This window comes from Macaca nemestrina, chromosome 12, assembly GCF_043159975.1.
Source record: "Macaca nemestrina isolate mMacNem1 chromosome 12, mMacNem.hap1, whole genome shotgun sequence".
Lineage (NCBI taxonomy): Eukaryota > Metazoa > Chordata > Mammalia > Primates > Cercopithecidae > Macaca > Macaca nemestrina.
In genome coordinates this window covers 52258214-52271933 of record NC_092136.1, presented here as the reverse complement: position 1 = coordinate 52271933, position 13720 = coordinate 52258214, and the positions used below count along the sequence as shown (strand labels likewise).

Sequence of the window (13720 nt, the reverse complement as noted above, 5' to 3'; positions counted from 1 at the left end):
AGAGAATGCACAAAGAAATGGGCAATCTTCAGAAAAATAAAGGCAAATGGCCTTAAACATAAAAATATGTTCAACCTCACTCATAAAAGAAATGCAAATTAACACCTCCAAGTTTGACCATATACTCTGCTGGTGAAGCTGTGGAGAAGCATTCTCAATACTGGCATACACTGCCAATGAAAAGTACAAATGACGGCCTGGCGCAGTGACTCACGCCTATAATCCTAGCACTTTGGAAAGCTGAGGTGGACAGATCACTTGAGCCTAGTCGTTTGAGACCAGCCTGGGCAACATGGTGAAACCCCATCTCTACTAAAAGATATAAAAACTAGCCGAGCATGGTGGCACAGGCCTGTAGTCCCAGCTACTCGGGAGGTTGAGGTGGGAGGATCACTTAAGCCTGGGAGGTTGAAGCTGCAGTGAGGGGTGATCATGCCACTGCACTCCAGCCTAGGTGACAGAGTGAGACCCTGTCTCAAAAAAAAATAATAATAATAAACAAATAAATAAAAGGAAAAACACAAATTATATAACCCCTGTAGAAAGGAATTCTGTAATATCCAACAATATTACACATACACTTACTAGTCCTACTTCAAAGATGATACAAGTCCACTAATATTCCACAAAATATCGGCAAATATATTCACTGTGGTATTATTTGTAATGGGAAAAGGCTAAAACAATCTGAATGTGCATCAAAAGAAGCTAACTGAATAAACTATGTGCATCCACACAATAGAATACTAGATCAATATCCAAAAATACACTGTTAGGTTAAACAACAACAGCAAAAAACAGGTAGGTTCAGAACAAGCAATATTCATTGTACTACCTTTTGTGACATAAAGGGGAAATTTTAAAATATGTACATATATTCAAAGACAAATATACATGTATTTATTTTTGTAAAAGAAATTCAAAGTATAAATAAGACATTAATCAAAATGGTTACCTATATGGGCAGAGTAGGACTGGGGTGAAGGTAATAGGGATGTAATCAAGACTTCTGAGTTCTTTTTTGATATACTTTAGCTATCTGAACCATGTAATGACTTACATACTTCAAATAAATAAATAAGGGGTGTATGTAATATTCATGTGTGTATGTATGTATCTGTGTACACACATATATTTGTGACTGGAAGCAATTATCATTGAGGCATGGGATTATGGTACCATTTTCTTCTTTGCCCTTTGCTAAATGTCCCCAGTTGTATATAATGCACATTACTTTTATAGTCAGAAAGAAATTACTCCAAAGAAATCTATTTTTATAGGAAATTTTTCAAAATACTCATTAAAAACAATTTCAAAATTAACAGCCATTCAAGCTGTGGTGGTATGTGCCTGTAATCCCAACTACTTGGGAGGCTGAGGTGGGAGGATCACTTGAGCCCAGAAGTTCAAGGCCAGCCTGGACAACATAATGAGACCCCATCTCAAAAAAAACCAAACAAACAAACAAACAAAAAACTCTTCCAGTCTACTGTCAAATAATATCATTCACTAGGGAAGCAAAGATGATCAAAGATGCCATACCACTTTAAAATATGGCAGTTTTTCCTTTTCTTAATACGTTGAGTTCGAGTAACACGGACAGCTGCATATATGTATATTTATAAACAATGCACATATACTATCACACCAGTATTATGTATATAGTACATACACACATGAAATGGAAACTTAAAAAGGATACGGTAAAAAATAAATAGAAGTTCTATCGTTTTCTTCATACACCACAATGAACAAGTTTTTCATATATCCCCAGAAGCACATGCAACCCACTAGTGGGATCACTGGACAAAGTACTCCAAATCAGGAGACTTGTAGATTTGTATTCTAGTCTTAGGCGTCTTACTGCCTGCCAATATCTTTGATGAAAATCAGTTAAGGGGCTTGATTTGCACTTTAGTTTTCTCTTCCAAAAATTGGAGTATTAATGGTTTTAAAGTTACTTTCAGTATTATGGTTTCATAATCCCACTAGTCTCTCTAATAATTTTCTCCTTTAAAAGAGAAACTCCAACAATTTGGAAAATTAAGGAAGAAACAAGAATGTCTCGCAGTTAACCATCTTACAGGAGGTTATGGTCTTCTCCAAGAAAATTCTAAATGAACAAATGAAGAGCTGAAAGAAACAGATCATATCGCTTGCTTTCTTGATGTGAGAAAAATCAAATTCAAGCCTGCACTGTATAAAATTGTCCTGAATGAAGTAATTACCTTTAAAACAATCCAGCACTATTTGTATGCCACCCAAAAACAAGAAAATCATAACAACACTTGTACAATTTTGTACCCAAGATTCTTTCTCAGGTATCTGAGCACTGAAATTTATTTTTATTTATCTTTTATTTTTTTCCAAACCTAGTTGATTTCCTAGGATGACATTTATTTTTAAGCTGACATTTCATGTAGTCTACAAATAGAAAACCCAAGATAATTTTCTACTCATGTGCTACAAGCAATAATAGTCAAATATGCTAAAGGAAAATAATCTAAATTAATAAAAATGGTTTTTTTAAAGGTAGATAACAGTATCCCAAAAGACAATTTTTAAAATGCCACACAGTCTCTCTCTTCACTCTAATCTCTTCCCTTTTGCCTACTTTTCTAACTAGCATTCATATTACACAGAATACCAGATATCAGCCAATAGATGCCAATATGAAAAACAAGAAAAAGAGCTTCCTATTGTTCAATGCTTACTAGAATAAGTAAAAAGAAAAAAGAAAAAGTTTTGTAATTTTCATTGGAGGAGTGATATTGGCAAGGCTGCAAATAGTCAGTTGAACTTGTCCTCTCCAAGTGAGATAGTCAGATGTGAATGTAAATCTAACTAATGGAAGTGTTTCAAGATCACTGGCGATAGAGAGGTGGGAGGAGGAGGCAATGATGCCAGCATGCTATTTTCCGAGCATAAACATGGAAAAAAGTGCTAACAATGTATACATCATTTTACTATTTATAATAGCACTTTTATATACTTTTATTTCATTTCATCCTTAAATCCCTGACAATTGGCCAGGTGAAGTGGCTCACACCTGTAATCCTAGCACTTTGGGAGGCCGAGGTGGGCGCACTGCCCGAGCTCAGGAGTTCGAGACCAGCCTGGGCAACACAGTGAAACCCATTCTCTACTAAAAAACAACAACAACAAAAAAAATCAGCTGGACGAGGTGGTGTGAGCCTGTAGACCCAGCTACTAGAGAGGCCGAGGCAGGAGAACTGCTTAAATCCAGGAGGTGGAAGTTGCAGTGAGCCGAGATCGCGCTCCAGTCTGGGTGACAGAGCAAGACTCTGTCTCAAAACAAAACAAAACAAAACAAAACAACAACAACAACAAAACAAAACAAAACAAAAAAAACAAGAAACATCCCTGACCATTGTGTTCTATATACATTTTTCATGTGAGGAAATAAAGGCTCAGAGAGGTTAACATTACTGTCATAGAGCTAACAGTGGGCTTTAAACTCAGATCTAAATGATGCTAAATAAGACACTTCAGGCAGAAAGGTATGATTACAATTTAAAATGACCTTAGTTCCTACAGCTTCCGTGGGTGGAGGGAAAAATAAACAAAATAAGTAAATAAAATAACCTTAGAAAAGTATTTTTCATAGTTTCTAATCAAGTACTTAAATCAGTGATTCACTATAACAGACTTTTATTCCGAGCTAAATACTAAACGATAATTTCAAGTTGTCACCAAAATTACTAATAGATCACTCATTTCAACTACAAAGACAAAAATAAGCACCATATAATCAAATACCTTACATTTAAACAGAATAACATAATTAAACTATTAACAGGGTGCAGAAAGATTTTTCTTTTTTTTTTTCCTTTTTTTTTTTTTGAGACGGAGTCAGTCTTGCTCTGTCACCTAGGCTGGAGTGCAGTGGCATGATCTTGGCTCACTGCAATCTCCACCTCCCAAGTTCAAGTGATTCTCCTGCCTCAGCCTCCCGAGTAGCTGGGATTACAGGCGCATGCCACCACGTCCAGCTAATTTTTTGTATTTTTAGTAGAGACAGGGTTTCACCATGTTAGCTAGGATGGTCTGGATCTCCTGACCTTGTGATTCACCTGCCTCGGCCTCCCAAAGTACTGGGATGACAGGTGTGAGCCACTGCACCCGGCCAGAAAGATGCTTTTATTGGCAACGATAATTTACAATCTTCAGAAATCTACTGTGACATAAGGTTACATATTTAAATTAAAATCATTCCTCTTTATGTTCAAATTTCTACTATTTCAAATACTCAGCTCATTGTATTCCCAATTACCTGACAATTTCTCAATCCTTTCAGAGAGCATCTTTTTAAATTGATTGTTCACCTTCCATCTTCAAGTTATAGATTGCTACATTCTTTTTTTTTTTTTTTTTTTTTTTTTTGAGATGGAGTCTCACTCTGTCGTACAGTCTGGAATGCAATGACACAGTCTCAGGTCACTGCAACCTTGCCTCAGCCTCCTGAGTAGCTGGGATTACAGGCACCTGCCACCACGCCCGACTAACTTTTGTATTTCTTCGTAGAGATGGGGTTTCACCATGTTGGCCAGGCTGGTTTTGAACTCCTGACCTTGTGATCCGCCCACCTCAGCCTCCCAAAGTGCTGGGATCACAGATGTGAGCCATGAACCACCACGCCTGGCTGGCTGATTGCTACATTCTTTAGCAAACTAGGTCTCAGTTTCAAAGATCTCAAAGTAAACGAGAGTAAGATATATTAAGGGAAATGCAACATTGACTTGAACCCTGATGAAGACTCTATTAAAAAGGAGGAAATATTTTAATAGTTCTTTCTCCATTAACAAAACAAGGTAACATCTGTACCTTCCTGACCCACCTTACTTTTGGTTCAGAATCAACAAAAAATAAAGGATCCAAACAGATGACGATAAAAATATAACTGAATCCAATGTGCAAAAACCCTTATTACTTCAACTGCAAATTAAACTTACCCAGTTAGAACTGTAGGCATTCCATTATCTTCTCCCTCATAGTATTAGTAGTCCAGCCTGCTCAGATAAGCCTAACATACAAATGAATAGACAATGTATAGCCTAAGAATTGAGAGTCCCAAAAATTGAATCATAAGGCATTGAACAAAAGTATACTCAATCCCTTCCCCTAGCCTCCCCTAATCCTCCTTTGGGACGGCCACTCAGGGGATGGGAAGAAGCTGAAAGCTATTTCCAAAAAAAGAACTTCCTACTTTATGAGTCATGGTAGAAACATCTAGAGACAAAAATAATGGTTCCCCCTTCAACAAGCACAATCTTCTCAAATATAAAACAAATTCCTCAGAAGTAGTGCTCTTCAACAGGAGCATCTCACAAACACAATATATATCTCCTCTTCTTTCATTTCCTATTTCAGAGAGAGGCAAAGATTGAATGAACAGATATTAGCCTAGCTTGGCCTGAGATGACTGAGCTAAAATGAAGAAAATCAAGTCTGCAAATTCCCAAAGCAGTCCTGATTAAAAAGCAGTATTCTATGTAGTCTCTGCACAAGTTATGATAAATTTAGCTACAAAAGGCAGACCTCTTCGTAAAACTGCACAATACACAAATGGGTACTTAATCATTTCACCCACCTTTTCAAAATTCTCTCCCTTACCTAACTTCCTCTCTCACCCTTATCCCCAGTGAAGACTCTCAACTTGCCCTCTATATGCCTAAAAACCACCTCTTACTTAGGTTTGACCTCTAGCACTCCATTCCCCATAACTCAACTAGGTATGAATCAGATTGTGTGATTAAATTACTTTACATTAATGGGTAAATGAGGCTTAATCCACAAAGGTCAATTCCATACATGTCATTATACTCTACTATGTATAAGGCACTAAGTTTAATCAATTAATGTACCTATCCTTCTTACAAGAAAAACTAACACAAATCAATCCTTTAAACAATGTAAGGAAGGGGCACAAGAATGTTTGCTTCACATCACAATTTCTCCACCCATTTCTTTCCACCCTGTTGCCAAACCCCTCCAATCTCCATCTGGCATGGAATAAAATCCAAGGGATCAATACTTCTTCCAGTAAAAGTCAATGCCTAGGAAGACAATGTGGGATAGCACAGCAAACAATAAACATTCAAATCCTGAAATGGACTATAGATGGTGTTTTGTATTTAATTTTATATATTAGCTGCAAGTACAATAAAGAGCTTCTAAATAATCCAATTTCTATATAAGATACCTATAAATCAGCTATGCTCAGAACTCTGAGTTCTTAAACCATAAATACTGAGATGTTTTTTCTTCAGTTATTTCCACAGTTAGAATGTTTATAGTAAATACCAGTTCAATTTGCCCTACCATACTTAAAGGCTATTAAATTTAACTACTGTTTTCAATTAGACGTGACATTTTTCCCAAGACCCCTTAAGTTTGAAACTCCAAACTTGCTTTAAACCTCCTTTTTTTCCAGTCATAAAATTTATTAATTTTAATCTATAACAGAGCTTCTAAACTGGAAAGGAGAATGCAACTATAGACAGGTTTGAATTTGATTCAGCCACATGATATTTTTAATGGTTTTAATTAGTTGCCAATATTTTTAAGACGCAAGACACTGAATGTAAAAATCTAGATTTCTGGTTTCTCTTGAGAATGCTGAAGATGGGGTCCATATTCATATATGGCACTGATTAGGGGGACCTCAGACTTGGATGTCTCTCTGATAAGGCATAGTGCATTTCCCTCATTTTCATTATCTAACTAGTACCCAAAGGCATGTGAGTTTGTTGCTCATGCTATAGCTTTGAAAGGTGCATAATATATTCCATATGACTTCCATACTTCCCTAAGTCACCTACTATAAAAAGCCAAAAGCAGACCACAGTGGTTTGCAACTCCATAGTTAATAATTTTAAAAATTCACACAGCTTAGAAGGAGTGAGAAAGATTCAGACTGGTGGAAGGGTAACATAATTACATAGGGTTAAAAGTCCATCTGAAAGCTTTTTTGGGAGTGAGAAAAAAGATGAAAGAACACAAAAACATTGTTGAAACACTAAAAGCTTTTCTGTCTGAACACTGTTACTCTCTGGTGGTTCCTTACCACATTCCACGCTTTAGAACCTTCCTTCCTACTTTGTATGTATTAATATAATAGCAGTTAGGTCATACACGCTGAGAAATGTTGGAAAAATTTATAAAACACATTTATATCTTCAGAAATAATTCTTCTTACTTTTTTTTTTTTATTTTTAACCAGTCTTAGTTCATTTTCAAATCCCTTCCCAAGTATTTTCTACTGCTTTCTGCTTTATATTCAAATGACAACTTCAGACCTGGGTTTCAGGCCTAAACTTCAATCCTGGACAGGCTCTCTAACACAGAAACTCTTTTGGCCCTTATGGCTGCATTCTTTATTATATCTCTTATTCCGATTTCTACAGTCTCTTTCATTGAAAATTTATCCCTAACCCCCTCTCTAAAACATTTTGATCAAATTTGTGTACTTCGGGGGTTGGGAGGATAGGGGCAGGAAGGAACTCAGTTGTACAAATACAACTAATATCCTGTGCTGTTTCATTTAGATTGCTAATTTGAATAAAAAGCATGAAAACTCTGAAAGATAATAAATCTTCGTAAAATAATCTCGTTTGCTAAGTGCACAAAGCCACAAGCAAGTAAAGCTCTATCTTTCAGCATGTCTGGACTACTGACTCTTCATCACAGACTCAATACTGACGAGAAAGCAGAAGCTGAAATCTGTGAGGCCCAGGAACAGTCACACTGGCCCACACTAACAAATTACTAACCGATGTCTCACCTTCCCCCGCCCCATTCCCAAAGATAAGGGTGTCAGGGCACCTGCATCTGAAGAAGAAAGACCAGAACCTCTTCCGTGCAAGTTTTAAGAAAACAAAGCTTTACCACACGTAAAACGGTTACAGCATAAAACCACGCAGCACATTAGTGGGGTATCACTCCTCTTCACCCAGAGGGAGGCTGCCCAGCACCTTATTCCCTATTGTGATGCGCTCTCCTCAGGATGTCACTGCGTTCGTCTGAGATGACAGGAAAGGGGCGGGGCACGGGGTTCTTCTGCCCTGGAAAGGGATGAGGGTATCGCCTTCATCCCCGGGGAAAGGCCTCTGGACTCCCAACCCAAAAGCAGCAGCCGCAAAACTCAAGTCTTATCCCGGCCTCTCCTAATTGGGTGCTCGTGGCCGGAGCCCAAAACGCCACCCACAGTCCCCGAGCAGGGTCCGGTCGCCCAGACCACTGCCACAGCAGCCTGGCTCTCACGCCCAGATTGGCCCCTCCGCCCTTTTCCTCTTTCGCCCCAGCCAAGCCCAGCCTCCCGCGCCGCCCCCGTCGAGTTCCCCAGCTGAGTCCACTCACTGTGGAACCTGTAGTCCCCCTTCAGTGCCCACAGAAGATTGGGGCAAAGGCCGAGGCCAGTGACACCGCCACTTCCTCCTCAGCCAGATCCCTCCAGAGGTGGCTGTGGAGGCTGCCACTGATGCGGCTGCGCGTAGCAGAGCCGCCCTGGCAGGTTGCAGGCCGGTTCCTCAGCCTCTTCTCGCGAGAGCGCGCAATCCGAAGAGGCGAGGCCAGCCGCGTTCTCGCGAGAACGGTGCTCTCCGCCCAGGAGTGGGCGGGGTACCGAGGGACAAGGCAGTTGAGGGAGTGGCGGCCTCCGGTGGGATCTCAGCCTGTGGGCTGGCGGCGCGGAGAGGAAGGCGCAGCGCGACCTCTCCTCACAGACATCAGCGTGGGTCAACCGCGAGCCTGGATCCCGAGTGGCTGAGGGCTGTTACCTGCAAACCTTTGAAACCCACGTTTTCCCATTGACTTCCTGTCACCGTTAGAGAAAAGCGGACAGTGTCTCGGTCACAGAGTGGGAGAAATATCTCAGGGACTCTTCAGGGAAAGCGTTTTCCTCATCAAAGCAAACTCCAAAATCGCTTCTGCCGGCGTGGACCAACTGGAACCGATGAGAGTCGGTAGTCGTGAGGGACACCCTCTGTTCCGTAGCGTACCCCGCTGCTTATTTTTAAACGCTCGGGTTGGCGGGAACCCGTGTGCCAGCTGAAACTCCTTCAGTTTGGCTGCCTAGGAAACATCGAGAGTCACCTGCATGGGCTGGCTGGACAATAAAAACGGGAAAAATTGTAAAAGACACAGTCTCCGCCCTCGAAGCTTACACCCTCGGGTCGAGATCTACAGGAAAGTAGATAATCCCATTATTCTCTGATAAAAGCCGAGCTGCTTGCTTGCCTGAGCTCTGGGAGCAGATAGGGAGTAACCGGCTGTTCCCCGCGGCCTTGTTGAGAAAGCCTTCACCTGGGAGTGACACTTGCGCTGAATCTTGAGCATAAGTAAGTTCTCCAGTTTAGGGAAGAGAGGGAAGGGCATTGCAAGGAGAGGAAGCAAAGAGGAAGAGGATCTGCTTTGAGTAATTGGGTATGAAAACAGATATTGGAGCAAGAACTTTGTTGAAAAACCTTTAACCACTGTTTAGTTTGGATGAGAACATTCCCAGGCTCCTACCGTGTGATACGCAAAGTATTTTCCAAATCAGTGTTTATGCTAAGGAGATGAGCAGTTGAGCTGGACAATTACAGCTTCATCTTTGTCCTGTAAGAACCCTTAGATGTCAGAAAGCTAAGAGAAACAGGTTGTTGTCATAATTCACTAAGTTATTATAGCCAACATTTTGCTAAATTGGAAATTGCCAATAATTTCAAGTTGTCTACATAAGAGCAATCTAATAGTAATTTTGTGATACAGTTTCTCAGAGAAACTGAGAAAATTCTCAGGCAAAAAACAAAAACGTCATCGGTCTTGACTTATCAAACTTTTCTCCTATAAGCTCTGCTCAAAAGAAATCATTCTGTAGTCCAAGTTAGGGCTAATGTCGTCCGTCAAACAGGAACCATTTTCTTATATCAAAATAGAAGCCGTCCTCTTCTAAAGAAAGAGTCTGGTATTTTGCTGTAGAGTTTCCACTCACCTTCCTTTAGACACATTATTTTCATATTATTACATATAAAATAATATGTATACTATATGAAAAATACGATGTATACTATAGTTTTATTTGGCTTACCCTACTCACCCTACAAATAAGCCCAACACTTAGTAGGAAAACAAAAAGTTATTCTAACCCTGCTAATATGGTTTGGATCTGTGTCCCACCTGAATCTCATGTCAAATTGTAATCCCCAGTGTTGGAGGTCGTTGGATCATGGGGGCAGATTTCCCCATTTTTGCCATTCTGGTGATAGGGAGTTCTGGTGAAATCAGTTATTTAAAAGTGTGTGGCGCCTCCCCCACCCTCCCTCCTCCCGCCATATAGGACGTGCCTACTTCCCTTGGTTTTCTGCCATGATTCTGAACTTCCTGAGGCCTCCCCAGAAGTCCAGCAGAAGCCCTCGGGGTTCCTGTACAGCCTGCAGAGCCGTGAGCGAATTAAAACTCTTTTCTTTATAGCAGTGCAAGAATGGACTAATGTACCTGTCATAGGCCAAGTGGGTGCTCTGTTAAGCATAATTTCACATCAAGTTCTTGGAATTTTCCAGGAAGCATTAGAAGAATCATATGAATGAAAGACTTCAGGCAAAATATGGATACTTTGTTCCATACTGGAATCTGTTCAAACCATCATACCCTACTTCGATGGGTCCTGGAGCTCATTTCATTCTGCTGTTCTTCAAAAACAAAAGAGAATAGGGGTTGGGAGAAAATACAAAATCTAATGAAGTTTCTACTGTTCTTTGCTCTAAAAGAGAATTAACCAGCCGGGCACGGTGGCTCGCGCCTGTAATCCCAGCACTTTGGGAGGCCGAGGCGGATGGATCACGAGGTCAGGAGATCCAGACCATCCTGGCTAACACGGTGAAACCCCGTCTCTACTAAAAATACAAAAAATTTAGCCAGGGGTGGTGGCGGGCGCCTGTGGTCCCAGCTACTCAGGAGGCTGAGGCAGGAGAATGGCGTGAACCCAGGAAGCGGGGCTTGCAGTGAGCGGAGTTTGTGCCACTGCACTCCAGGCTGAGCGACAGAGCAGGACTCCTTTTCAAAAAAAAAAAAAAAAGATAATCTTTCAAATATTAATGTAGTAGCACTAGTAACAGTTACACATTTGGTAGGTAATGCCATTAATTTAGACAATCACAAATCTGCTCTACATAATGATTTGTAAATGCTAGCTGACTGCATAGGCTAAGGTTCAGAACTTTAATGAAAGTCTTTCTTCCACACACCAAAGAGGTCAATACAGAAAGAGAAGTTTCATATAGTAGTAGTGAATAAACAAGATCATTTGGTAGTTTGTATTATAGCATGCTAAGGCAATACTGTTTCAAAGCAGATAAGACCACAGACCCAGAATCCTTTTTAATTGTTAAAACCTGGTATTTCTTTGCACTACTAAGTTTGAGCACTGCCATCTAATGGCAGGAACAGGAAAATCACCCGCAAAAATAACTCGAACCCTATTCAGCAAATACATTTATTAATCAAGACCCTGTGTAAGAATACCAAAAGAGCTGGGCACTGTGGCACGTGTCTATAATCTCAGCACTTTGGGAGGCGGGAGGATAACTTGACAGGAGTTTGAGACTAGCCTGGGCAACATAGCAAGGCTTCTCTACAAAACTGGAAAAAAAAGAATACTAAGAGATTCAGATGATATTATACATATTCTGACAAAATAAGATGTATAACTAAATAAAAGGAAAATTAAGTTGGGTCAAAGGTAGAAATAATGTGTTATGGGAGGACAGAGATGAAGATCTTTTTTTTTAGACGGAGTCTCTCTGTTGCTCAGGCTGGAGTGCAGTGGTGCAATCTCCGCTCACTGCAACCTCTGCCTCCCTGGTTCAAGCGATTCTCCTGCCTCAGCCTCCTGAGTAACTGGGATTACAGGCATGTGCCACCATGCCCAGCTAACTTTTTGTATTTTTAGTAGAGATGGGGTTTCACCATGTTGGCCAGGCTGGTCTCGAACTTCTGACCTCAGGTGATCTACCTGCCTCAGCCTCCCAAATTGCCAGGATTACGGGCATGAGCCACTGCATCCAGACATAAGATTACTTATTTTTATTTTTTCATTTTTGAGAAGACAGATAAAGATTACTTATTTTTATTTATTTTGATAAATTTGATACCAAAAAAATGTTTCTAACTGAATAGATCAGGGAAGTACAGAAAAGGGAAAGGAAAGGAATGATGTCTAAAGTGGGCCTTAAAGAATAGGATTCATGCATAAGTAGATAATAGCAAAGAATATTCCTATGGAGAGACCATCAAAGACATACAAATAGCTAAAAGTAAGTATCTTTATAAGGGGAACAATGAGCAATTAAAAGGAATAAATAAGAGAAAAGTAGATTTAAATTGAAACATAAGGACCTGGAATGTTAGGGTAAAGCAGAGGTCTGAAGACTTTTTTCTGAAACGTATTAGCTTGCAATAGGGTAAAAATCTCAGAAGTTTCAGTTTTTGGCAAATACTATTAGACTTTTTTAGTGGAAATTGACAAGATAATCCATAATTTGCATAGAAATGCAGAAGATCTAGAATAGCCAAAAGATTTATGAAAAAGGTAAGCAAAATTGGAGAAGTTACACTTTGAGATTTTAAAAAATTTAGGTCAGGCAGGTGGCTCACGCCTATAACCCCAGCACTTTGAGAGGCCAAGGAGTAAGGATTACTTGAGCTCACGAGTTCAAGACCAACCTGAGCAACATAATAAGACTTCATCTCTACAAAAAATTTAAAAAGTGGGCCGGGTGGTGCATGCTTGTGGTCCTAACTACTCAGGAGGCTGAGGTGGGCAGATTGCCTGAGCTCAGGAGTTTGAGACCAGCCTGGGCAACATGTTGAGACCCTGTCTCTACAAAAAAATAAAAATAGGCCAGTTGTGGTGGCTCATGCCTGTAATCCCCACGTTGGTAGGCCAAGGCAGGAGGATTGGTTGAGCTCAGGAGTTCAAGACCAGCCTAGGCAACATAGAGAGACCCCAATTCTACCCATGAAAAATTTTTTTAATAAGAAAAAAATATTAGCAGGATGAGGGGGTCACATGCCTGTGGTCCCAGCTACTTGGGAAGCTAAGGTGGGAGGAACGCTTGATTGCTTGAGGCCAGGAGATTGAGGCTACAGTGAGCCATGTTCATGCCACGGTACTCCAGCCTGGGCAACAGAGTGAGACCTTGCCTCAAAAAAAAAAAAAAAAACAGAAACAAACTAAACAAACAAACAAAAAAAATCTTAATGCACTGCTACAGGAATCAAGATATCAAGATGGTGTGGTATTGGCATAGAACTAAGAATATAGAGCAATGAAATAAAAATGAGAGTACAGAAATAAACCCTTATATTCATGATTGATTGATTTTCAACAAATGTGCCAAGAAAATTCAACAAAGAAAGGATAGTCTTTTCAAAAAATGGGGTCTGGTGCCAGGGCAATTGGATATTCATATGCAAAAAAAAAAAAAAAAAAGAAGAAGAAGAAGAAGAACTTACATCCTTACTGATGCCAGATTTTTCTTCATCACTTTGCCAGCCAGAGACCTCCAGCCAGCAATACCCCTTCCCAGGCCTTGCTCAGGCCTGGATTTGCCACAGGAGATGCCCCATCTACTTGACTTGCTGTGCCACACCTGACTTGCATCCTGGCATGGATCCTATGGCCACCACAACTAGGTGCTTAGCCCCTGGAAGAAGGGGG

General features: G+C 40.3%; 1 protein-coding gene across 8 annotated transcripts in view; it reads right to left on the bottom strand.

Moving 5' to 3' along the window:
- The window catches only part of LOC105486909 (BTB domain containing 10), an 83377-nt gene extending 74860 nt beyond the window's left edge, over positions 1-8517 (bottom strand). Inside the window, exons 1-2 of one of the 8 annotated variants that reach the window (XM_011750048.3) lie at positions 8380-8509; positions 4974-5044 (exon numbers count right to left, since the gene is read on the bottom strand). In XM_011750048.3, coding sequence (XP_011748350.1) covers positions 4974-4993 — 20 coding nt within the window. In that variant the 5' untranslated portion in view covers positions 4994-5044; positions 8380-8509. The other 7 variants (XM_011750042.3, XM_011750038.3, XM_011750050.3 and 4 more) reach the window with 7 other exon arrangements.
- Between the last annotated feature and the right edge of the window lie 5203 nt (positions 8518-13720).